Here is a 26,270-nt window from a genome sequence, read left to right as displayed (position 1 = left end):
AACCCGACTATCTCAAAAGTCGGGTCGAGTGAAATCGGCCGATTATGACGTAAAGTCGGGATCGACCGAAACACGAAACCCAATGCAAGTCAATGGGGCAGCATAGTCGGCAGTGAGTGGGGGCCAGGAAAACACCTAGAGTGCCCATTTTAATGTCAAAACCATCCATTCTTCTTAATGAAGCTTGTCAAGCGTAATTTACCTTATAATAATTGGAAGGCATTTGAAATTGGGGGTCATTTGGCTAAAGTTGTGGTGGGTAGGGCTGGTTCAAGTAATTAGTGGGCCCAGGAAATCTGGACCACGTCACGGCAGTGGAGCAGGGAGAGGTAAGTATTTCAACTTTGCAAGTGCTGTGAACCTGAGCAAGCAGGGGGGGCCCACTCGTTGGCATTGGCACTGGCACAGGGCCCCTCAAAGTACAGCGGTGTGTTTGCACGGCGGGGGCGCCTCCCACCGGCAGCAACACTTTTGCGTACCATGAGAGGCCCTGTGCCAGTGACGTCGCCAACTAGTATTCCTCCCCCCACCTGATGAAGGAACCTGCACTTTCATCTGCACCTTCCTGTTTGTCCCCGTGTAAGGTGGTATGGTATGCGGGAAGGGGGACCTGACTTTCAGCAGGGTCACAATCTTGCAGTGTAGCGTGCACGGGAAATGTTGCGTTATGGGTCAATGTACCAGCAGACTCATCTATCACTGGCTGGGCAATGGGCAGGATGAGGAGGAAACACAGATATAGGCCCAAAGAATAAAGTGGGCTAAATGCAGTTCAAAATTGGTAACACAGGACTAATCAGGGGGCATTGCAGTGGAGGACAACTGGAATGAGAGGCTGACACAGAGAGTAGGCCCAAATCAGTAAGTAGTCGAAATGCAGTTCAAAATTGGCAACAGTAGTAAACAGGCGGCACAGCTTTGTTCAGTGGAGGAGAACAGCAAGGAGTGGCAGACACCGATAGTAGGCCCCAACCCAACTAGTAGGCCAAATGCAGTCTAACATTAACAACTACTTAACGAGCGCCTGAAAACGGAATTTCAGGACAGGAAACCAGGAGAACAGCAAGGAGCGGCAGACACCGATAGTAGGCCCCAAACCAACTAGTACGCCAAATGCAGTTGTTCCGTTTAACCACAATTTAATGAGAGCCTGAAGATAGAAGTTCAGGAAAGGCAACCTGGAGAACACCTTGGAGTGGAACACACCATCTCTCTACACCCCATACCCAATTTGTAGGTCTAATGCAGCGTAGTTTCCAACAACTACTAAACGAGAGCATGATGATCGAAGCATTGGCGAGGAAACCTGGGGAACACCTTGGAGTGGAACACACCATCTCTCTACACCCCATACCCAATTTGTAGGCCTAATGCAGCGTAGTTTCCAACAACTACTAAACGAGAGCATGATGATCGAAGCATTGGCGAGGAAACCTGGGGAACACCTTGGAGTGGAACACACCATCTCTCTACAGTGGAACACAACATCTCTCTACACCCCATACCCAATTTGTAGGCCTAATGCAGCGTAGTTTCCAACAACTACTAAACGAGAGCCGGAAGATCGAAGCTCAGGAAAGGCAACCTGGAGAACACCTTGGAGTGGAACACACCATCTCTCTACACCCCATACCCAATTTGTAGGCCCAATGCAGCGTAGTTTCCAACAACTACTAAACGAGAGCCGGAAGATCGAAGCAATGGAGAGGAAACCTGGGGAACACCTTGGAGTGTAACACACCATCTCTCTACACCCCATACCCAATTTGTAGGCCTAATGCAGCGTAGTTTCCAACAACTACTAAACGCGAGCCGGAAGATCGAAGCAATGGAGAGGAAACCTGGGGAACACCTTGGAGTGTAACACACCATCTCTCTACACCCCATACCCAATTTGTAGGCCTAATGCAGCGTAGTTTCCAACAACTACTAAACGAGAGCCGGAAGATCGAAGCAATGGAGAGGAAACCTGGGGAACACCTTGGAGTGTAACACACCATCTCTCTACACCCCATACCCAATTTGTAGGCCTTATGCAGCGTAGTTTCCAACAACTACTAAACGAGAGCATGAAGATCGAAGCAATGGAGAGGAAACCTGGGGAACACCTTGGAGTGGAACACACCATCTCTCTACACCCCATACCCAATTTGTAGGCCTAATGCAGCGTAGTTTCCAACAACTACTAAACGAGAGCATGATGATCGAAGCATTGGCGAGGAAACCTGGGGAACACCTTGGAGTGGAACACACCATCTCTCTACAGTGGAACACACCATCTCTCTACACCCCATACCCAATTTGTAGGCCTAATGCAGCGTAGTTTCCAACAACTACTAAACGAGAGCCGGAAGATCGAAGCTCAGGAAAGGCAACCTGGAGAACACCTTGGAGTGGAACACACCATCTCTCTACACCCCATACCCAATTTGTAGGCCCAATGCAGCGTAGTTTCCAACAACTACTAAACGAGAGCCGGAAGATCGAAGCAATGGAGAGGAAACCTGGGGAACACCTTGGAGTGTAACACACCATCTCTCTACACCCCATACCCAATTTGTAGGCCTAATGCAGCGTAGTTTCCAACAACTACTAAACGCGAGCCGGAAGATCGAAGCAATGGAGAGGAAACCTGGGGAACACCTTGGAGTGTAACACACCATCTCTCTACACCCCATACCCAATTTGTAGGCCTAATGCAGCGTAGTTTCCAACAACTACTAAACGAGAGCCGGAAGATCGAAGCAATGGAGAGGAAACCTGGGGAACACCTTGGAGTGTAACACACCATCTCTCTACACCCCATACCCAATTTGTAGGCCTAATGCAGCGTAGTTTCCAACAACTACTAAACGAGAGCATGAAGATCGAAGCAATGGAGAGGAAACCTGGGGAACACCTTGGAGTGGAACACACCATCTCTCTACACCCCATACCCAATTTGTAGGCCTAATGCAGCGTAGTTTCCAACAACTACTAAACGAGAGCATGATGATCGAAGCATTGGCGAGGAAACCTGGGGAACACCTTGGAGTGGAACACACCATCTCTCTACAGTGGAACACACCATCTCTCTACACCCCATACCCAATTTGTAGGCCTAATGCAGCGTAGTTTCCAACAACTACTAAACGAGAGCCGGAAGATCGAAGCTCAGGAAAGGCAACCTGGGGAACACCTTGGAGTGGAACACACCATCTCTCTACACCCCATACCCAATTTGTAGGCCTAATGCAGCGTAGTTTCCAACAACTACTAAACGAGAGCCGGAAGATCGAAGCAATGGAGAGGAAACCTGGGGAACACCTTGGAGTGTAACACACCATCTCTCTACACCCCATACCCAATTTGTAGGCCTAATGCAGCGTAGTTTCCAACAACTACTAAACGAGAGCCGGAAGATCGAAGCAATGGAGAGGAAACCTGGGGAACACCTTGGAGTGTAACACACCATCTCTCTACACCCCATACCCAATTTGTAGGCCTAATGCAGCGTAGTTTCCAACAACTACTAAACGAGAGCCGGAAGATCGAAGCAATGGAGAGGAAACCTGGGGAACACCTTGGAGTGTAACACACCATCTCTCTACACCCCATACCCAATTTGTAGGTCTAATGCAGCGTAGTTTCCAACAACTACTAAACGAGAGCCGGAAGATCGAAGCAATGGAGAGGAAACCTGGGGAAAACCTTGGAGTGTAACACACCATCTCTCTACATCCCATACCCAATTTGTAGGCCTAATGCAGCATAGTTTCCAACAACTACTAAACGAGAGCATGAAGATCGAAGCAATGGAGAGGAAACCTGGGGAACACCTTGGAGTGGAACACACCATCTCTCTACACCCCATACCCAATTTGTAGGCCTAATGCAGCGTAGTTTCCAACAACTACTAAACGAGAGCATGATGATCGAAGCATTGGCGAGGAAACCTGGGGAACACCTTGGAGTGGAACACACCATCTCTCTACAGTGGAACACACCATCTCTCTACACCCCATACCCAATTTGTAGGCCTAATGCAGCGTAGTTTCCAACAACTACTAAATGAGAGCCGGAAGATCGAAGCTCAGGAAAGGCAACCTGGGGAACACCTTGGAGTGGAACACACCATCTCTCTACACCCCATACCCAATTTGTAGGCCCAATGCAGCGTAGTTTCCAACAACTACTAAACGAGAGCCGGAAGATCGAAGCTCAGGAAAGGCAACCTGGGGAACACCTTGGAGTGTAACAAACCCTCTCTCTACACCACGGAAGGGCTGATTCTTAGGAAGGAAGGCTGTCGGAAAGAAGCAGGGCGCGTCCGAGGGTGATTATATTCTTATTAGGTATATACTCACCCTCGGACGCGCCCTGCTTCTTTATTTGTAATGAATGTTTATTTGCAATGTGGTTTTGACTTACTCTATTTTTTTGGTAAATAATGATTTTATTATTTTCATTGTTTTGCATCTTCTTGGCAATAATATAAAGAAGACGCGACAGGACAACACTCGGTGGATGCCATATCTGTGTTTAAAATTGAAAAAAACTTTCAGTTAACTACTTGCAGGAGAAAGTTATTGTAGCTGGTGGCCATTTTTAGTACTGTACCAGATTTTTGTTGTATGTGTTTGTTTTTAATGTTAAAATGTCTGCATTTGATATCTCTCCAGTATTTTCTTTTTTATAAGCAAAATACTTATTTTTATATTTTCTGATGTTGGTTCCAGGGGTACACGGGCAGCAGTGGTGTGGTCAGTGGAGGCCTAGTGGAAGGAGTGACCGCAGACAGGCATCGAAGGCCTAAAATAATAACACATGGCTGTAGGCAATTTTAAATTGGTTCCAGGGGTACACGGGCAGCAGTGGTGTGGTCAGTGGAGGCCTAGTGGAAGGAGTGACCGCAGACAGGCATCGAAGGCCTAAAATAATAACACATGGCTGTAGGCATTTTTAAATTGGTTCCAGGGGTACACGGGCAGCAGTGGTGTGGTCAGTGGAGGCCTAGTGGAAGGAGTGACCGCAGACAGGCATCGAAGGCCTAAAATAATAACACATGGCTGTAGGCAATTTTAAATTGGTTCCAGGGGTACACGGGCAGCAGTGGTGTGGTCAGTGGAGGCCTAGTGGAAGGAGTGACCGCAGACAGGCATCGAAGGCCTAAAATAATAACACATGGCTGTAGGCAATTTTAAATTGGTTCCAGGGGTACACGGGCAGCAGTGGTGTGGTCAGTGGAGGCCTAGTGGAAGGAGTGACCGCAGACAGGCATCGAAGGCCTAAAATAATAACACATGGCTGTAGGCAATTTTAAATTGGTTCCAGGGGTACACGGGCAGCAGTGGTGTGGTCAGTGGAGGCCTAGTGGAAGGAGTGACCGCAGACAGGCATCGAAGGCCTAAAATAATAACACATGGCTGTAGGCATTTTTAAATTGGTTCCAGGGGTACACGGGCAGCAGTGGTGTGGTCAGTGGAGGCCTAGTGGAAGGAGTGACCGCAGACAGGCATCGAAGGCCTAAAATAATAACACATGGCTGTAGGCAATTTTAAATTGGTTCCAGGGGTACACGGGCAGCAGTGGTGTGGTCAGTGGAGGCCTAGTGGAAGGAGTGACCGCAGACAGGCATCGAAGGCCTAAAATAATAACACATGGCTGTAGGCAATTTTAAATTGGTTCCAGGGGTACACGGGCAGCAGTGGTGTGGTCAGTGGAGGCCTAGTGGAAGGAGTGACCGCAGACAGGCATCGAAGGCCTAAAATAATAACACATGGCTGTAGGCAATTTTAAATTGGTTCCAGGGGTACACGGGCAGCAGTGGTGTGGTCAGTGGAGGCCTAGTGGAAGGAGTGACCGCAGACAGGCATCGAAGGCCTAAAATAATAACACATGGCTGTAGGCAATTTTAAATTGGTTACAGGGGTACACGGGCAGCAGTGGTGTGGTCAGTGGAGGCCTAGTGGAAGGAGTGACCGCAGACAGGCATCGAAGGCCTAAAATAATAACACATGGCTGTAGGCAATTTTAAATTGGTTACAGGGGTACACGGGCAGCAGTGGTGTGGTCAGTGGAGGCCTAGTGGAAGGAGTGACCGCAGACAGGCATCAAAGGCCTAAAATAATAACACATGGCTGTAGGCAATTTTAAATTGGTTACAGGGGTACACGGGCAGCAGTGGTGTGGTCAGTGGAGGCCTAGTGGAAGGAGTCACCGCAGACAGGCATCGAAGGCCTAAAATAATAACACATGGCTGTAGGCAATTTTAAATTGGTTACAGGGGTACACGGGCAGCAGTGGTGTGGTCAGTGGAGGCCTAGTGGAAGGAGTGACCGCAGACAGGCATCGAAGGCCTAAAATAATAACACATGGCTGTAGGCAATTTTAAATTGGTTCCAGGGGTACACGGGCAGCAGTGGTGTGGTCAGTGGAGGCCTAGTGGAAGGAGTGACCACAGACAGGCATCGAAGGCCTAAAATAATAACACATGGCTGTAGGCAATTTTAAATTGGTTCCAGGGGTACACGGGCAGCAGTGCCCTGGTCAGTGTAGTAGTAGTAGAAAGAATGGACCGCAGACAGGCATCGAAGGCCTAAAATAAAAAAATTGGGCTGGCTGTAGGCAATTTTAAATTGGTTCCAGGGGTACACGGGCAGCAGTGGTGTGGTCAGTGGAGGCCTAGTGGAAGGAGTGACCGCAGACAGGCATCGAAGGCCTAAAATAATAACACATGGCTGTAGGCAATTTTAAATTGGTTCCAGGGGTACACGGGCAGCAGTGGTGTGGTCAGTGGAGGCCTAGTGGAAGGAGTCACCGCAGACAGGCATCGAAGGCCTAAAATAATAACACATGGCTGTAGGCAATTTTAAATTGGTTACAGGGGTACACGGGCAGCAGTGGTGTGGTCAGTGGAGGCCTAGTGGAAGGAGTGACCACAGACAGGCATCGAAGGCCTAACATAACAAAAATGTCAATACAATGGTATTGTCAGTGGCAGGCATTGAAGGATGTCAGCGCATAGACTAAACATTGGTGGAGCTGTGAGATAATTTTGCAAGTGGTAGAGCACTGTTTGAGCTGGGGTGGGGGGAAACTGTCTTGTGGCCGGCGGTACAGGCCCAGGGCCCCTCATATTACAACGGTGTGTCTGACGTTGGGTGCGCACCACCACCGCCAGAGACACTTTATTGTACTAGGAGGGACCCAGTGGCAGTGCCGTCGACCAAAAGCGGGCTCACCCACCTCTTCAGACAAACTGCACTCTCACGGGTGCTGTCTCCAAGTGTCGATACCACGCCCCCGTGTGGGGAGTTTGGCCATTTAGTGAGGTGTAAACATGTCGTATGCTGGACAATCAGGTGCAGAAAATTACGATATTGGAAAAGGCATTCAGAATAGTCCACAGGCAAGACCTTTTCATAGGAAAGCTAGGTGTCAGCCGGGCAAGGTGGGGCAAAAGATTTCGAAATCCAGTTGTGGTTCATTTTAATGAAGGTTAGATCATCTACATTTTGGGTAGCCAGACGAGTCCTTTTTTCTGTTAGTATTGAACCTGCAGCACTGAATACTCTTTCTGATAGGACACTAGCTGCCGGGCAAGCAAGCTCCTGCAATGCATATTCTGCCAATTCTGGCCAGGTGTCTAATTTTGATGCCCAGTAATCAAATGGGAATGACGGTTGAGGGAGAACATCGATAAGGGATGAAAAGTAGTTTGTAACCATACTGGACAAATGTTGTCTCCTGTCACTTTGAATTGATGCTGCAGTACCTGTCCTGTCTGCGGTCATAGCAAAATCACTCCACAACCTGGTCAGAAAACCCCTCTGGCCAACGCCACTTCTGATTTCTGCCCCTCTAACTCCTCTGGTCTGCTGGCCCCTGCAGCTCGTGTGAGAACGATCACGGGCGCTGTGTGCAGGGAATGCCAGAAGCAAACGGTCAACAAGAGTTGATTGTTTGGTTGCTAATATTAGTTCCAAGTTCTCATGTGGCATTATATTTTGCAATTTGCCTTTATAGCGAGGATCAAGGAGGCAGGCCAACCAGTAATCGTCATCATTCATCATTTTAGTTATGCGTGTGTCCCTTTTGAGGATACGTAAGGCATAATCCGCCATGTGGGCCAAAGTTCCAGTTCTCAAATCTGCGGTTGTGCTTGGTTGAGGGGCAGTTTCAGGCAAATCCACGTCACTTGTGTCCCTCAAAAAACCAGAACCCGGCCTTGCCGCGCCACCAATTTCCAGTGGCCCCGGAAAAGCTTCCTCATTAAAAATATAATCATCCCCATCATCCTCCTCGTCCTCCTCCTCCTCTTCGCCCGCTACCTCGTCCTGTACACTGCCCTGGCCAGACAATGGCTGACTGTCATCAAGGCTTTCCTCTTCCTCAGCTGCAGACGCCTGATCCTTTATGTGCGTCAAACTTTGCATCAGCAGACGCATTAGGGGGATGCTCATGCTTATTATGGCGTTGTCTGCACTAACCAGCCGTGTGCATTCCTCAAAACACTGAAGGACTTGACACATGTCTTGAATCTTCGACCACTGCACACCTGACAACTCCATGTCTGCCATCCTACTGCCTGCCCGTGTATGTGTATCCTCCCACATAACAGCCCGCCTCTGTTCACACAGTCTCTGAAGCATGTGCAGTGTTGAGTTCCACCTTGTTGCAACGTCTATGATTAGGCGATGCTGGGGAAGGTTCAAAGAACGCTGATAGGTCTGCATACGGCTGGAGTGTACGGGCGAACGGCGGATATGTGAGCAAAGTCCACGCACTTTGAGGAGCAGGTCGGATAACCCCGGATAACTTTTCAGGAAGCACTGCACCACCAGGTCTAAGGTGTGAGCCAGGCAAGGAATGTGTTTCAGTTGGGAAAGGGAGATGGCAGCCATGAAATTCCTTCCGTTATCATTCACTACCTTGCCTGCCTCAAGATCTACAGTGCCCAGCCACGACTGCGTTTCTTTCTGCAAGAACTCGGACAGAACTTCCGCGGTGTGTCTGTTGTCGCCCAAACACTTCATAGCCAATACAGCCTGCTGACGTTTGCCAGTAGCTGCCCCATAATGGGAGACCTGGTGTGCAACAGTGGCAGCTGCGGATGGAGTGGTTGTGCGACTGCGGTCTGTGGACGAGCTCTCGCTTCTGCAGGAGGACGAAGAGGAGGAGGAGGGGGTGCGAACGGCTACAGCCAATTGTTTCCTAGACCGTGGGCTAGGCAGAACTGTCCCAAACTTGCTGTCCCCTGTGGACCCTGCATCCACCACATTTACCCAGTGTGCCGTGATGGACACGTAACGTCCCTGGCCATGCCTACTGGTCCATGCATCTGTTGTCAGGTGCACCTTTGTGCTCACAGATTGCCTGAGTGCATGGACGATGCGCTCTTTAACATGCTGGTGGAGGGCTGGGATGGCTTTTCTGGAAAAAAGTGTCGACTGGGTAGCTCGTAGCGTGGTACAGCGTAGTCCATCAGGGCTTTGAAAGCTTCGCTTTCAACTAACCGGTAGGGCATCATCTCTAACGAGATTAGTCTAGCTATGTGTGCGTTCAAACCCTGTGTACGCGGATGCGAGGCTAAGTACTTCCTTTTTCTAACCATAGTCTCATGTAGGGTGAGCTGGACTGGAGAGCTGGAGATCGTGGAACTAGCGGGGGTGCCGGTGGACATGGCAGACAGAGACGGTGGGAGATGGTATTGTTGCCACCGGTGCCCTAGATGCAGTGTTTCCTACTACGAAACTGGTGATTCCCTGACCCTGACTGCTTTGGCCTGGCAAAGAAACCTGCACAGATACTGCAGGTGGTGCGGAAAATGGTGGCCCTACACTGCCGGAAGGGATGTTGCGTTGCTGACTAGCTTCATTGGCCGAGGGTGCTACAACCTTAAGGGACGTTTGGTAGTTAGTCCAGGCTTGCAAATGCATGGTGGTTAAATGTCTATGCATGCAACTTGTATTGAGACTTTTCAGATTCTGTCCTCTGCTTAAGGTAGTTGAACATTTTTGACAGATGACTTTGCGCTGATCAATTGGATGTTGTTTAAAAAAATGCCAGACTGCACTCTTTCTAGCATCGGATACCTTTTCAGGCATTGCAGACTGAGCTTTAACCGGATGGCCACGCTGTCCTCCAACAGGTTTTGGCTTTGCCACGCGTTTTGGGCAAGATACGGGCCCGGCAGATGGAACCTGTTGCGATGTTGATGCCTGCTGCGGCCCCTCCTCCTCCGCTTCAGAACTGCTACCGCCTGCACCCTGTTCCCCAATGGCTGCCAATCGGGGTCAAGAACTGGGTCATCTATTACCTCTTCTTGTAGCTCGTGTGCAACTTCGTCTGTGTCACCGTGTCGGTCGGTGGTATAGCGTTCGTGATGGGGCAACATAGTCTCATCAGGGTCTGATTCTTGATCAGCACCCTGCGAGGGCAATGTTGTGGTCTGAGTCAAAGGACCAGCATAGTAGTCTGGCTGTTGCTGTGCATCAGTGCACTCCATGTCAGATTCAACTTGTAATGGGCATGGACTGTTAACTGCTTCACTTTCTAAGCCAGGGACGGTATGTGTAAAGAGCTCCATGGAGTAACCCGTTGTGTCGCCTGCTGCATTCTTCTCTGTTGTTGTTTTTGCTGAAGAGGACAAGGAAGCGACTTGTCCCTGACCGTGAACATCCACTAACGACGCGCTGCTTTGACATTTACCAGTTTCACGAGAGGAGGCAAAAGAGCTAGAGGCTGAGTCAGCAAGATAAGCCAAAACTTGCTCTTGCTGCTCCGGCTTTAAAAGCGGTTTTCCTACTCCCAGAAAAGGGAGCGTTCGAGGCCTTGTGTAGCCAGACGACGAACCTGGCTCCACAGCTCCAGACTTAGGTGCAATATTTTTTTTCCCACGACCAGCTGATGCTCCACCACTACCACTACCCTCATTACCAGCTGACAATGAACGCCCCCGGCCATGACCTCTTCCACCATACTTCCTCATTGTTTTAAAAACGTAAACAAACTAACGGTATTTGTTGCTGTCACACAAATTACACGGTGAGCTATAACTTCAGTATGATTTAGCTACCCCTTTACAGGTGAGTGAGACCACAACGAAAATCAGGCACAATGTTACACACTCTGTTGTTGGTGGCAACAAATGAGAGAGATGCCACACACGCAGGACTGTCACTGAAGCACAAATGTAAATATTAATCTCCCACTGATTTGATTTTTTTTTTTTTTTTAAGGGAGACTTTAGGAAAAAAAAATAATAGAATAAAATGATTTTTTCAGGAAGAATTTAGAAACCAAATAAAATAAAATGATTTTTTCAGGGAGAATTTAGAAAATAAATAAAACAAAAAAAGGCTTTCTATGGCCCACTGAGTGAGAGATGACGCACACAGGAGTCAGGAGTGGCACACAAGCCCAGAGGCCAATATTTATCTCCCACTGATTGATGTAGTGATTTTTTCAGGTAGATTTTGGAACCCAAATCAAGCTAAAAAAATAATAGGCTTTCTATGGCCCACAATTGGAGCGAGAGAGAGAGATGGCACACCCAGGAGTCAAGACTGGCACACAAGCAGAAAGGGCAATATTAATCTCCCACTGATTTGTTTTTTTTTTTTGTTTTTTTCAGGGAGACTTTAGGAAAAAAAAAAAAGAATAAAATGATTTTTTCAGGAAGAATTTAGAAACCAAAGAAAATAAAATGATTTTTTCAGGGAGAATTTAGAAAACAAATAAAACAAAAAAAGGCTTTCTATGGCCCACTGAGTGAGAGATGACGCACACAGGAGTCAGGAGTGGCACACAAGAGGCCCAGAGGCCAATATTTATCTCCCACTTTTTTTTTTTTTGTTCCAGGGAAAATTTATAAACCCAATAAAAAAAATAATAAATAGGCTTTCTATGGCCCACTATCTGAGAGACAGAGAGAGATGGCACGCTTAGGACTGGCACACAAGCCCAAAGCCCAATATTAATCTCCCTTTTTTTTTTAAGGGAGAATTTATAAAACCAAAAAAAAATAAATAAATAGGCTTTCTATGGCCCACTATTTGTGAGAGAGATGGCACGCTCAGGACTGGCACACAAGCCCAGAGGCCAATATTAATCTCCCACTTTTTTTTTTTTTTCCAGGGAAAATTTATAAACCCAATAAAAAAAATAAAAAATAAATAGGCTTTCTATGGCCCACTATCTGAGAGAGAGAGATGGCACGCTTAGGACTGGCACGCAAGCCCAAAGGCCAATATTAATCTCCCACTGATTGATTTATTGATTTTTTCAGGTAGAATTTAGAACCCAAATAAAGCAAAAAAAAAAAAAAAAAAAATGGGCTTTCTATGGCCCACTGAGTGAGTGATGATGCACACAGGAGTCAGGAGTGGCACACAAGCCCTGAGGCCAATATTTTTCTCCCACTGATTGATGTAGTGATTTTTTCAGGTAGATTTTAGAACCAAAATCAAGCAAAAAAATAAATAGGCTTTCTATGGCCCACTGAGTGAGTGATGATGCACACAGGAGTCAAGAGTGGCACACAAGCCCTGAGGCCAATATTTTTCTCCCACTGATTGATGTAGTGATTTTTTCAGGTAGATTTTATAACCCAAATCAAGCAAAAAAATAAATAGGCTTTCTATGGCCCACTGAGTGAGAGATGACACAGATAGGGATGGCACTCTAGCAGAAATGTCAATCTTAATCTCCCACAAAAAAAAAAAACAGGGAGTGTCCTTCAATTACTATCTCCCTGCAGTAATCTCAGCCAGGTATGGCAGGCAGCAATAAGGAGTGGACTGATGCACAAATTAAATAAAAAGTGTGTACAAACCAAAAAGATAGCTGTGCAGAAAGGAAGGAACAAGAGGATTTGTGCTTTGAAAAAAGCAGTTGGTTTGCACAGCGGCGTACACACAGCATAGCAGCTATCAGGGAGCCTTCTAGGGCAGCCCAATGAGCTACAGCGCTGAGGGGAAAAAAAAAAAAAAATGTAGCTTCCACTGTCCCTGCACACCGAAGGTGGTGTTGGGCAGTGGAAATCGCTACAGCACAAGCGGTTTGGTGGTTAATGGACCCTGCCTAACGCTATCCCTGCTTCTGACGAAGCGGCAGCAACCTCTCCCTAAGCTCAAATCAGCAGCAGTAACATGGCGGTCGGCGGGAACTCCCCTTTATAGCCCCTGTGACGCCGCAGACAGCAAGCCAATCACTGCAATGCCCTTCTCTAAGATGGTGGGGACCAGGACCTATGTCATCACGCTGCCCACACTCTGCGTTTACCTTCATTGGCTGAGAAATGGCGCTTTTCGCGTCATTGAAACGCGACTTTGGCGCGAAAGTCGCGTACCGCATGGCCGACCCCGCACAGGGGTCGGATCGGGTTTCATGAAACCCGACTTTGCCAAAAGTCGGCGACTTTTGAAAATGAACGACCCGTTTCGCTCAACCCTAAATATGACTATGGGGTTAGTAATGGGGGCATCTTATAGACGCCTCTCCATTACTCCTTTACTACCCTCTGGGCTTGATGTCACCTGACAATACAAAGGTGACATCAAGCCCCCCCAACTATCACCCCACTTGCCACCGCACCAAGTGGGAAGAGCGAGGCTAGTAAAATTGTAGCTATCAGTTACATATTCCTGCAAAGGAGATTGCTAGTTAGCACTATTAGAGGAGGACTACGTACCTGATGCCTACACCAAAATATTATTGAAATCTTCTATAGAGATTATGTGGTAACTAAATGTATATTTTAAGTGAATATCCACTCTTATGACCCTCATGATTTATATTTATTATGGTGGTAGTTAGCAACTTGTTCTGCACTCTTAATATGTGCTGGTTTAAATTATTCATGCTATTTTAAAGAAATAAATAAAATGTTATAAGTGATTGCTGTGTGATTATATGGTGTTATCCAGGCACTGTATGATGGTGTTATCCAGTTATGATTATGACATGGTAGTGTTATCCAGTCACTGCGTGGTAGTGTTATACATTTACATTATGTTGGCCTAAATCCTCCATAGTATATTGGCCTTATCTAGTCACAGTATGGTTGGGTTATTCAGTCATGGAGTGGTGGCGTTATCCAGTCATGGTATGGTGGTTTTTTCCAGGTATGGTTTGGTGGTGTAATCCAGATTTGGTAGGGTGGTGTTATTTAGTCATTGTATTGTGTTGTTACTAGTAGTCACTGAATAATGGTGTTAAACAGTTATGGCATGATGGTGTTATCTAGTCACTGAATAATAGTGTTATGCAGTTATGGTTTGGTGGTCTTATTCAGTCATGGTGTGGTGGTGTTATCTATTCGTGTTATAGTGGTGTTATCCAGTCTCAGCATGGTGGTCTTATGAATTTTTAGTATGTAGGCCTAATCCATTCACAGTATGGTGGTTTTATCCATTCACAGTATGATGATGCTTTCCAGTCATGGTGTGGTGATGTTATCCACTTATGGTATTTTTGTGTTATCCATTCAATCAGGTGGCAACAATTTGTACCGGAAGAATTACAGGGAGAGCAGTTTTGTGTGCTGGACCTGGTCGTGTGACTCGCAGGACGGATTTCTGGGATATAAAAGCCCTGTGTGCCAAACCGCCGGCAGATTTGGTGCCAAGAGAAAGAGAGGAGCAGACATGGACCAGGGATAGCGCTGAGGCCAGCATAAAAGGCCTCAGAAGAAAGTCTGCACCACCAGGGTGCCGGTCACCAACTGACAAGGTTGAGACTACATTCAAGAAGAGCCAGTGTTCTGGCCGTGCCAGTTAAGACCTGGACCTGCACCCTACGCTGATCAAGACCCAAAGACCAGACATCGCTTGTCAAGAGCTGAGCCCCAGTGCTCTCCGCTCCAGACTCAGCAGATACTCGCTGACAGTCAAGCAGGGAAGATCCAAGAGGAGACGCCGACTACAGAGGCACACCTGAGCTTGCAGAGGGACAACGCGAGTGAGCGGGGACGCCACATCCAGTTTTGATATACGGTATCTGTGGTGGTCAAGGTCAGGAGCAGGACAACAGATTTGGAGGGGGCTGGTTGGTGCGTGGGAGGCTCAGTGCACTTTAATAGACTTTGCCAGAAAGACTTGCGACCTAACATGAAAACCTGGAGTCCCCTGCTATGGCCAACATTAAAGACAGAAGAATCTATGTGGTAACTCCCGTGAATGGACGTACTACCTTCATGAAGAGGACATTAGTTTTATATAGTGAAGAACTTTTGTTGCTAATTCATTCGGATCAGTATTTGGTTTATTGTTTGATTTGCCTTGTCATTACCATCAACTGTTTAGAATTACAGTAATTTACCATAGTATTTAAGCAGAATCATGTTTTTCATTGACTGTTCTTGCCTTGCGTTATCTGTGTGTTGCATCTGGTCACCTGCATTACACTATTATCCAGTCACAGTATGGTGGTGTAATTCAGTCACATTATGGTGGTGTTCTCCAGTCACAGTATGGTGGTGTTATCCATTTATGGTATAGTGGTGTTATTCAGTCACAGTATGGAAGGTACTATCCAGTCACAATATGGTGGTGTTTTCCAGTCACATGATGGTGGTGTTTACCATTACCAGTCACTGTATGGTGGTATTATCCAGTCACTCTGCAATGATGTTGTTTAGTCACATTATGGTGATGTTTTTCAGTCCCTGTATGGTGGCGCTATCCAGTCACTGTGTAATGATGTTATCCAGTCACGTTATGGTGATGTTTTTCAGTCACTGTATGGTGGCGCTATCCAGTCACTGTGTAATGATGTTATCCAGTCATGTTATGGTGATGTTTTTCAGTCACTGTATGGTGGCGCTATCCAGTCACTGTGTAATGATGTTATCCAGTCACGTTATGGTGATGTTTTTCAGTCACTGTATGGTGGCGCTATCCAGTCACTGTGTAATGATGTTATCCAGTCACGTTATGGTGATGTTTTTCAGTCACTGTATGGTGGTGCTATCCAGTCACTGTATAATGATGTTATCCAGTCACTGTATGTTGGTATTATCCAGTCACTTTATAATGATGTTACCCAGCCACTGTATGGGGTTGTTATCCAGTTATGGTATGGTGGTATTATTCAATCACAATGTGGTGGTGGTATGCAATCTGGGTAGCATGGTGTCAGAGCAACTTACTGTTAGAATTCCCAATGTAAAAAGTGGGCCTATTAGTTATACAGCAAAACTGCAGTTCACCATGCTGCTATCACGAATGAAAATGCTTTTATTGCTTTTATTGCTGTTATTGGCACAACAAAGTTCCTGCCAGAATACAACCTAAATCCGATTGGACACAAAATATTAATCAACAAAACATTCTATAATTATCAGAATATAGGCAATAAATAGTATATTAGGACACCTTATCCAAGACTAAATAATGTACCTTTAGGATTGCTGCAATTTTGAGACTCCACCCTTCTGACTTTTAGATCATCGTTGATCAGAACATGTGCTGAACATTTGGCTTGATGCTGCAAGAGAAATGTTTTTATAGCCATGGTTTCAATGTTATAATTTATTTCTACATAAATATTTGTATTATCTTAATATTTGTGATAACATGCTAACATCCACTTCTGCATTTTGTATCCACTCCTGGTTTTGGCTTACAAATACTGAGGTAAAAAAACTGACCAAATACTGAATGTGTGAACGTGGCCTTAAATGGCATTTATTTAAATTCATAATTTTCTCTGGTTTTCCCACTTAGGGCTCTTTCACGCATCAGTGTTTTAGTATGTGTGCTATCTGTTATTTGTGTGGATATATCACAAACCAAGTGTAAAAAAAACCCTCAAAGAGTGGAAATGGGTCCTACCATGTTGCCAATCAAACTGGCCAATGCAAGTCAATGGCACCATAGATAAAAACAGATTTTACAGTCCGTATTTTACTATTTAATGGGTAGAAGAATCTAAGATTTTTTTTTCTTTCACACAAGAAAAATAGATGTATCAAGGATTGCAGTAACTGGCACATGGATCAAAAATGAATCTAACACACTGGAAAAAAAACTGAAAAAACGGAGACAGTTTTCCATGTATAAGAAAAAAATACTGAGGTTTGAAACCAGCCTTACCCCTCTATCAGACGCCCGTGTTGCATGTATATGTTGCATGTGTTTTTTTTCAACACCTTATGATATATAGTGCTATTCACATGTCAATGCAAAACACACGACCGTCGACCGCACAGATGACAAGGGCCAATATAAGTCTGTGTGTGCGCGAAAAATGTGTATAGCATACGGATGACATCTGTGTTCCTTCTGTGTTTCGTCCGTTTTTGACATTGCAAAGTATTGTAGAAACTTTGTAATTGATTTATTCATCTGAGAAAAACACTGATGACACACTGATGATAAAAATGGACACAGTGATAGTAAATGCTGATTGCAAAAATGGACACACTGATGACACACTGATGTACAACACCGATGACACCCATACGATGAGATCTTAAAGTGTGTTTTTATATAATCTAAACAATGCCAGAGACATGCCAGAAAAGAAAGATAGTAGAGAAATATAAAAAAAAAATTCATAAAGACACATCCTGGAATAAAGTATATTAAATTCCTAAGATTCCATCCACACATCTGTGCGACATGTTCATTTTTTTGTCAGACAGCACACAAACCCATAGGCTGCCGTCACACTAGCAGTATTTGGTCAGTATTTTACATCAGTATTTGTAAGCCAAAACCAGGAGTGGAACAATTAGAAAAAAAGTATAATAGAAACATATGCACCACTTCTGCATTTATCACCCACTCCTGGTTTTGGCTTGCAAATACTGATGTAAAATACTGACCAAATACTGCTAGTGTGACGGCAGCCATAGCGTTTTATTAATCCATACGCATACAATACGTTTTAAAAACAGATCCATATCTCTAGTGTTGAGCGATACCTTCAAATATCAAGAAGTATCGGTATCGGATTGGATCGGCCAATATCCCAAAAATATCGGATATCGCCGATACCAAAACCCGATACCAATGCAAGTCAATGGGACACAAATATCGGAATGTAAATAAGCCCATTCTGTCCTTCTATATCCTGTTCTGGAGGGGGGAAGAGTGTGGGCGGTGCGCGGGCAGACACTGTGCAAGTCTGTGTGTGCAGGCGGGGTCTGTGCAGGCCTGCCGGGGATCTGTACGGGCGTCTCGGGGGTCTGTGCGGCCTCCCGGGGCTCTGTGCGTGCCTGCCGGGGCTCTGTGCGGCCTGCCAGGGCTCTGTGCGGCGTGTTGGGGCTCTGTGCAGGCTGCCGAGGCTCTGTGCGGCGTGTTGGGGCTCTGTGCGGCATGCCGGAGCTCTGTACGGCCTGCCGGGGCTCTGTGCGGGCTGCCAGGGATTTGTACGGGCCTGCCGGGGCTCTGTGCGGGCTGCCGGGGCTCTGTGCGGGCTGCCTGGGCTCTGTGCGGCCTGCCGGGGCTCTGTGCGGCATGCCGAAGCTCTGTGTGGGCCTGCCGGGGCTCTGTGCAGGCTTGCCGGGGCTCTGTGCGGGTTGCCGGGGCTCTGTGCGTGCTTGCCGGGGCTCTGTGTGGGCTGCCGGGGCTCTGTGCGGGCTTGCCAGGGTCTGTGCAGGCATCGTCCGAAGGGACTATAAGTCCCATCGGACGATGCCTGCAACAGTGACAGCGATTGGCACATTAGCCAATGATGGGACAGTAGTCCCATCATCCGGCTAATGTGTTAAATGTAAAAAAAAAACATACATACAACATACATACAACATACATACATTACATTCATACATTACATACAATATATACATACAGTACATACTGTATAACATAGAGTAGATACTCACCATTACTTGTCATTTTGATCCCCAAAGCCAGTGTCACCTGTAAAAAATATTAAAATAACAAATAACCAATATACTCACTGTCCGCAGAAATCCACGAGTGTCCCACGATCTACCGTGGAGAACGGCAGCATCAGCTGATGTGACCGCTCTCTAGGGTGTTGTGAATTCTGCTTTTGGGTTCCCTCCAGTGGTTGAAGGTGGGAATGCAGTTGTCTCTGAGTCACAGTCCTGGCCAGGTGTATCTGCTGATTGCAGTTCTGACTTGGATATTTAGGTGTGCAGGATTCATTAGTCCTTGCCAGTTGACAATGTTTCTTGTGAAGTGTTGGATCACTTTCTGGCTTCTCCTGCTTAGCTGCCAATTCAGCAAAGATAAGTGCTGTTTCTTTTTCTGTGGCACACAAGCTGTGTGCTTATATTCTGTGCTATTCATTTGTTTTTTCTTGTCCAGCTTAGACTGTCAGTGTTTTTTCAGTCTTGTTGGATTCTCTGGAGTTGCAGATATACGCTCCACATCTTTAGTTAGATGGTGGAGTTTTAGTATTTTCTGCTGTGGATATTTTTGGAAGGATTTTAATACTGACCGCTTAGTATCCTGTCCTATACTTTCCTATTTTAGCTAGACTGGCCTCTTTTGCTAAATCCTGTTTTCTGCCTGCGTGTGTCTTTTCCTCTACTACTCACAGCCAATATTTGTGGGGGGCTGCCTATCCTTTGGGGTTCTGCTCTGAGGCAAGGTAGTATTCCTATTTCCATCTATAGGGGTATTTAGTACTCCGGCTGTGACGAGGTGTCTAGGTTTTGTTAGGCACACCCCACGGCTACTTCTAGTTGCGGTGTTAAGATCAGGGTTTGCGGTCAGTATAGTTACCACCTACTCCAGTGTAAGTTTTCATGCTGCTCCAAGGTCACCTGATCATAACACTAGGGGCTCCAGGAATACAATGACGGGAGGAAGGTATCCTTCCGCACTGTATTCCCCCACCGCTGTAAATAAAATAGTCCCTAGTCTCACTTTTGGCATTGCTGTGTGAGAAATTTTCCCACGCAGCAATTGCCATAAAGTGAGACTTTGTCCTAAGGTAACCTCCCAGTGATGCACTGCAGGAGCCATTGTCTCCTGTCAGTGTGTCACTGAGTGTCCTATACAGCAGTGACATCACCCGATGTCACTGTTCTATAGGGGAGATCGTCATGGGACACTCGCTATTAATTGGATTACGGCGGACAGGTAGTACAGGTCCTTCTCAAAAAATTAGCATATAGTGTAAAATTTCATTATTTACCATAATGTAATGATTACAATTAAACTTTCATATATTATAGATTCATTATCCACCAACTGAAATTTGTCAGGTCTTTTATTGTTTTAATACTGATGATTTTGGCATACAACTCCTGATAACCCAAAAAACCTGTCTCAATAAATTAGCATATCAAGAAAAGGTTCTCTAAACGACCTATTACCCTAATCTTCTGAATCAACTAGTTAACTCTAAACACATGCAAAAGATACCTGAGGCTTTTATAAACTCCCTGCCTGGTTCATTACTCAAAACCCCCATCATGGGTAAGACTAGCGACCTGACAGATGTCAAGAAGGCCATCATTGACACCCTCAAGCAAGAGGGTAAGACCCAGAAAGAAATTTCTCAACAAATAGGCTGTTCCCAGAGTGCTGTATCAAGGCACCTCAATGGTAAGTCTGTTGGAAGGAAACAATGTGGCAGAAAACGCTGTACAACGAGAAGAGGAGACCGGACCCTGAGGAAGATTGTGGAGAAGGACCGATTCCAGACCTTGGGGAACCTGAGGAAGCAGTGGACTGAGTCTGGTGTGGAAACATCCATAGCCACCGTGCACAGGAAATGGGCTACAGGTGCCGCATTCCCCAGGTAAAGCCACTTTTGAACCATAAACAGCGGCAGAGGCGCCTGACCTGGGCTACAGAGAAGCAGCACTGGACTGTTGCTAAGTGGTCCCAAGTACTTTTTTCTGATGAAAGCAAATTTTGCATGTCATTCGGAAATCAAGGTGCCAGAGTCTGGAGGAAGACTGGGGAGAAGGAAATGCCAAAATGCCTGAAGTCCAGTGTCAAGTACCCACAGTCAGTGATGGTGTTGGTCCACTGTGTTTCATCAAAGGCAGGGTCAATGCAGCTAGCTATCAGGAGATTTTGGAGCACTTCATGCTTCCATCGGCTGAAATGCTTTATGGAGATGAAGATTTCATTTTTCAGCACGACCTGGCACCTGCTCACAGTGCCAAAACCACTGGTAAATGGTTTACTGACCATGGTATTACTGTGCTCAATTGGCCTGCCAACTCTCCTGACCTGAACCCCATAGAGAATCTGTGGGATATTGTGAAGAGAAAGTTGAGAGACGCAAGACCCAACACTCTGGATGAGCTTAAGGCCGCTATTGAAGCATCCTGGGCCTCCATAACATCTCAGCAGTGTCACAGGCTGATTGCCTCCATGCCACGCCGCATTGAAGCAGTCATTTCTGCCAAAGGATTCCCGACCAAGTATTGAGTGCATAACTGAACATTATTATTTGATGGTTTTTTTGTTTGTTATTAAAAAACACTTTTATTTGATTGGATGGGTGAAATATGCTAATTTATTGAGACAGGTTTTTTGGGTTATCAGGAGTTGTATGCCAAAATCATTATTAAAACAATAAAAGACCTGACAAATTTCAGTTGGTGGATAATGAATCTATAATATATGAAAGTTTAATTGTAATCATTACATTATGGTAAATAATGAAATTTTACACTATATGCTAATTTTTTGAGAAGGACCTGTATATGGTTTATTATTTTATGTTTTTTTGCAGGCGCTGAAGTATGGTAAGTATGGTTAAATGAAGAATATAAAAATACTTTTTTCCTAATGTGTGCATGCTTTATTAACACCTATCCATTATTAATCCAATAGTAATAAAGGGTTAATAAAACACACACACATTAGGAAAAAAGTATTTTAATATTCTTCATTTAACCATACTTACCATACTTCAGCGCCTGCAAAAAACATAAAAAAATAAACCGTATACTACCTGTCCGCCGTAGTCCAATTAATAACGAGTGTCCCACGACGATCTCCCCTATAGAACAGTGACATCGGTTGATGTCACTGCTCTATAGGACCCTCAGTGACACACTGACAGGAGACAATGGCTCCTGCAGTGCATCACTGAGAGGTTACCTTAGGACAAAGTCTCACTTTATGGCAATTGCTGCGTGGGAAAATTTCTCACACAGCAATGCCAAAAGTGAGACTAGGGACTATTTTTTTTACAGCGGCGGCGGAATACAGTGCGGAAGGATACCTTCCTCCCGTCATTGTATTCCTGGAGCACCTAGAAAGCGGTCGCATCAGCTCATGCTGCCGTTCTCCACGGGAGATCGTCATGGGACACTCGTGGATTTCTGCGGACAGGGAGTAAATTCGTTGTTTGATATTTTAATCTTTTTAACATATGACACTGGCTTCGGGGAACAAAGTGACAAGTAATAGTGAGTATGTACTCTATGTTTAATGTACTGTATGTCTGTATTGTATGTAATGTATGAATGTATTGTATGTAGTATGTATGTAGTATGTATGCAGTATGTATGTATGTAGTATGTAGTATGTATGTAGTATATATGTAGTTAGTATGTATGTAGTATGTATGTATGTAGTATGTATGTAGTATTGTTTTTTTTTTTTTACATTCAACACATTAGCCGGATGATGGGACTACTACTGTCCCATCATTGGCTAATGTGTCAATCACTGTCACAGCCATCGTCCGATGGGACTTGTAGTCCCATCGGACGATGCCTGCACAGAGCCCCGGCAGCCCGCACAGAGCCCCGGCAAGCCCGTACAGAACCCCGGAAGCCCGCACAGAGCCCCGGCAATACCGCACAGAGCCCTGGCAGGCACGCACAGAGCCCCGGCAGGTCCGCACAGAGCCCGGGCAGCCCGCATAGGGCCCCGGCAGCCCGCACAGACCCCTGGCAGCCCGCACAGAGCCCCAGCAGGCACGCACAGAGCCCCGGCAGGCCGCACAGAGCCCCGGCAGACACGCACAGAGCCCCGGCAAGCCCACACAGAGCCCCGGCAGGCCACACAGAGCCCGGCAGGCAAGCACAGAGCCCCGGCAGCCCGCACAGAGCCCCCGGCATTCACGCACAGAGCCCCGGCAGACCGCACAGAGCCCTGGCAGGCACGCACAGAGCCCTGGCAGGCACGCACAGACCCCCAACAGGCATGCACAGAGCCCCGGCAGGCACGCACAGAGCCCCCACGGTCATGCACAGACTCCGCCCACACACACTCACACGCAGTGTCCGCCCACGCACCGTCCACACTCTATTATAGTGCATCATTGCACTATGGAAACTTCCGATTCCGGTATCCGATATCGCAAAAATATCGGAACTCAGTATCGGAATTTCGATACAGCAAATATCGGCCGATACCCGATATTTGCAGTATTGGAATGCTCAACACTACATATCTCTGGTTCGAGAGACTCTGGGCTTGTCCTATTTTCATCTGGTTTGCAGATCACATTTGGCCATTAACCCTTTCACGTCATGGCAATTTTACATTTTTGCGCTTTCGCTTTTACCTCCCCTTCTTCCAAGAGCCATAACTATTTTATTTTTCATCAATATAGTCGCATGAGGGCTTGGTTTTTGTGGGACAAATTGTACTTTTGAATAACACCAGTCATTTTATCATGTGACCCATTAGAAAGCAGAAAGAAAATTCCAGCTGCACTGAATTTGCAAAAAAAGGGCATTTTCACAGATTTTTTTTATTTCCCATGTTCACTTAATAACAGAAGTGACCTGGTAATATTATTCTCCAGGTCAGAACAGGCATGCATATACCAAACATGCATAGTTTTTTATTGTTTAAGTGGTGAAAAAATGTGGAAATGTGTAAAAAACTAAACAAAGCAAAAAACCTTCTTGTGTTTCCATTTTCTGAGACCCGTAACATTTTAATTTTTTGGGAACTGGGCCTGTGTGAGGGATTATTATATGGAACGCACACCAACAGCGCTTCCTGCTGGTGGAACGCATCAATACATCACTTCCGGTTTCTGCCTAATGTATGCCGGTTAGTCCCGCTCACTCTCCATTTAAACTCCAGCAGGCTGGCGTGAATGCCATCTTGATACACCATGGACTCCTTGGTTTAGAGAACACACATCCCCACTGGACACCACTGGTAAGGGTCTTATTTAGTGACTAGATGGTGGCCCGATTCTAACGCATCGGGTATTCTAGAATATGCATGTCCACGTAGTATATTGCCCAGCCACGTAGTATATTGCGCAGCCACGTAGTATATTGCCCAGTGACGTAGTATATTGCCCAGTCACGTAGTATATTGCCCAGTCACGTAGTATATTGCCCAGTCACGTAGTATATTGCCCAGTCACGTAGTATATTGCCCAGTCACGTAGTATATTGCCCAGTGGCGTAGTATATTGCCCAGTAATGTAGTATATTGCCCAGTCACGTAGTATATTGCCCAGTCACGTAGTATATTGCCCAATCACGTAGTATATTGCCCAGTCACGTAGTATATTGCCCAGTGACGTAGTATATTGCCCAGCCACGTAGTATATTGCACAGTGACGTAGTATACAGCACAGAGCCACGTAGTATATTGCCCAAAATTCCAGAGTAGCTGACAGCACAACTGATCGTCAGATGCCCGTCCTAATTCCACGGACCAAAGTGGAGATGTACGGTACACACCCAAAAGAAATGGAGGACAGCATCCAATCCAGGTGAAAATACACTTCTTTTATTGTGCCAAATGCGACGTTTCAACCATCAGAGGTTTTTCTCATGCATACAAAACAGTTAAAATGGCAGCTTTAAATAGGAATTGGCTATGGTTCACACCAATCACTACACAGTGAGCCGCCCACATGCTTAACATATAAACATATAATAAAATGACCGCTATACAATTACTAGCTATTAAACCCGGTCTACGCCTGGGAGGCGAGCATTTATATTGGTATATGGTCTCCATCCTGGTATGTGCTGCTCCCATCCTGTGCCCCCTTCCTGTCATGTGCAGCCCCCATCCTGCACCCTCATCCTGTTTTTTGCACCTCCATCTTGTCATGTGCTGCTCCCACCCGGTGCCTCCATTCTGCCATGTGCTGCTCCCACCCTGCACCCCCATTCTGTAATGTGCTGCTCTCATCCTGCGCCTCATCCTGTCATGTGCTGCTCCCATCCTGCGCCCCGTCTTGTCATGTGCTGCACCCATCCTGCGCCCCCATTCTGTCATGTGCTGCACCCATCCTGCATTCCCATTCTGTCATGTGCTGCACCCAATCTGCGCCCCCATTCTGTCATGTTCTGCTCCCATCTCTCTCTTGCCTGCTCTACTGCCTGAGTGTGGCTGTGCTGCGTCAGTGCGGCTATAATAAGCATGCCTGCACTGCCTGAGTGCGGCTATACTGAGTGCGGCTGTACTGAGCAGTACAGCCTGAGTGTAAGAGAGTGAACTGTAGTCCCACTGAGAGGGCACTAGGACCCTGTGGTTTTTGCCTGCTGCAGCAGAGGACAGACCCTGCAAAACTCCCGGAGACAATGTGTGCTGGGGGGTGGGGTCTGGTGTCTGGTGTGTAAAGTGAAACTAGGAAGTGAGAGCTGAGAGAGAAAGGCGGGAAGAAAAGGAGAGGCTGCTGTGATATCTTAAAGAAAGAGACTGTGTGTGGATTTACTGCGAGTGTGTTTGGAGGAAAAGAAGCTTTTGAGAGACTTTTGTTGCTAACGTTTCCTGGAGAAGAGCTAACTCTTTATCTAAGAAAAGACTGAGACTTTACTAAAACCCCAGTACGTATTTGGAAGTCTGTGGATTCCCTGTGCATTGAGTGGAGAAACAAGTCTGGGCAGACTGCTGATACAGAGACGGACGGGTTGTCGTGGAAGCATTCCTAGGAGCTACAGAAGCAGAGACAACATCGTGAGACCACTAACTAAGTCCCCGGCGTTTGGGCTCGGCATCGGCCGACAAGACAAGAGGAGCTTGCTGTAACCTATTGGCGCTGAAGATATGGACTGGCTGCAGCCTGTGCAGATTCCTGCCTGAGAGGAAATCCATCTCAGGATACGGTACCATAGTTATAGGTACCCGGGTATCCCTGCTCTGAGTGTTTAATTGTTACTTTAGAGGTGTATCTTATATTAGAGTTGTGTTAGTTATACTCAGTGTGCCGTTCCAGGGGCTCCCTTGATAACACTACATTCAATTTACACTTGTTTTCCTGTTTTTAGTTGCTCTCTGAAGTAAATTCCTTACTAGTCTGTTGTAGTATACAACTCTCAGGAGACCTTAGAGTGGCACAGTGATTTCAGCTGCTGCTGAGCTAGTGTATCTTTGGGGTGCATCTGCCTTAATATTCTCCATATTACCTTT

At 46.3% G+C, this 26,270-nt stretch overlaps 1 protein-coding gene across 2 annotated transcripts in view; it reads right to left on the bottom strand.

Moving 5' to 3' along the window:
- Window positions 1–26,270, bottom strand: part of KNG1 (kininogen 1) — a 196,996-nt gene that overhangs the window by 131,367 nt on the left and 39,359 nt on the right. For both annotated transcript variants that reach the window (XM_069727230.1, XM_069727233.1), the window contains exon 3: window positions 16,383–16,470. In XM_069727230.1, the coding sequence (XP_069583331.1) occupies window positions 16,383–16,470 (88 nt within the window). The remainder of the gene's footprint in view (window positions 1–16,382; window positions 16,471–26,270) is intronic.

The sequence above is a fragment of the Ranitomeya imitator genome, chromosome 5 (genome assembly GCF_032444005.1).
Source record: "Ranitomeya imitator isolate aRanImi1 chromosome 5, aRanImi1.pri, whole genome shotgun sequence".
Taxonomy (NCBI): domain Eukaryota; kingdom Metazoa; phylum Chordata; class Amphibia; order Anura; family Dendrobatidae; genus Ranitomeya; species Ranitomeya imitator.
This window is presented reverse-complemented; position numbering and strand designations above follow the sequence as displayed.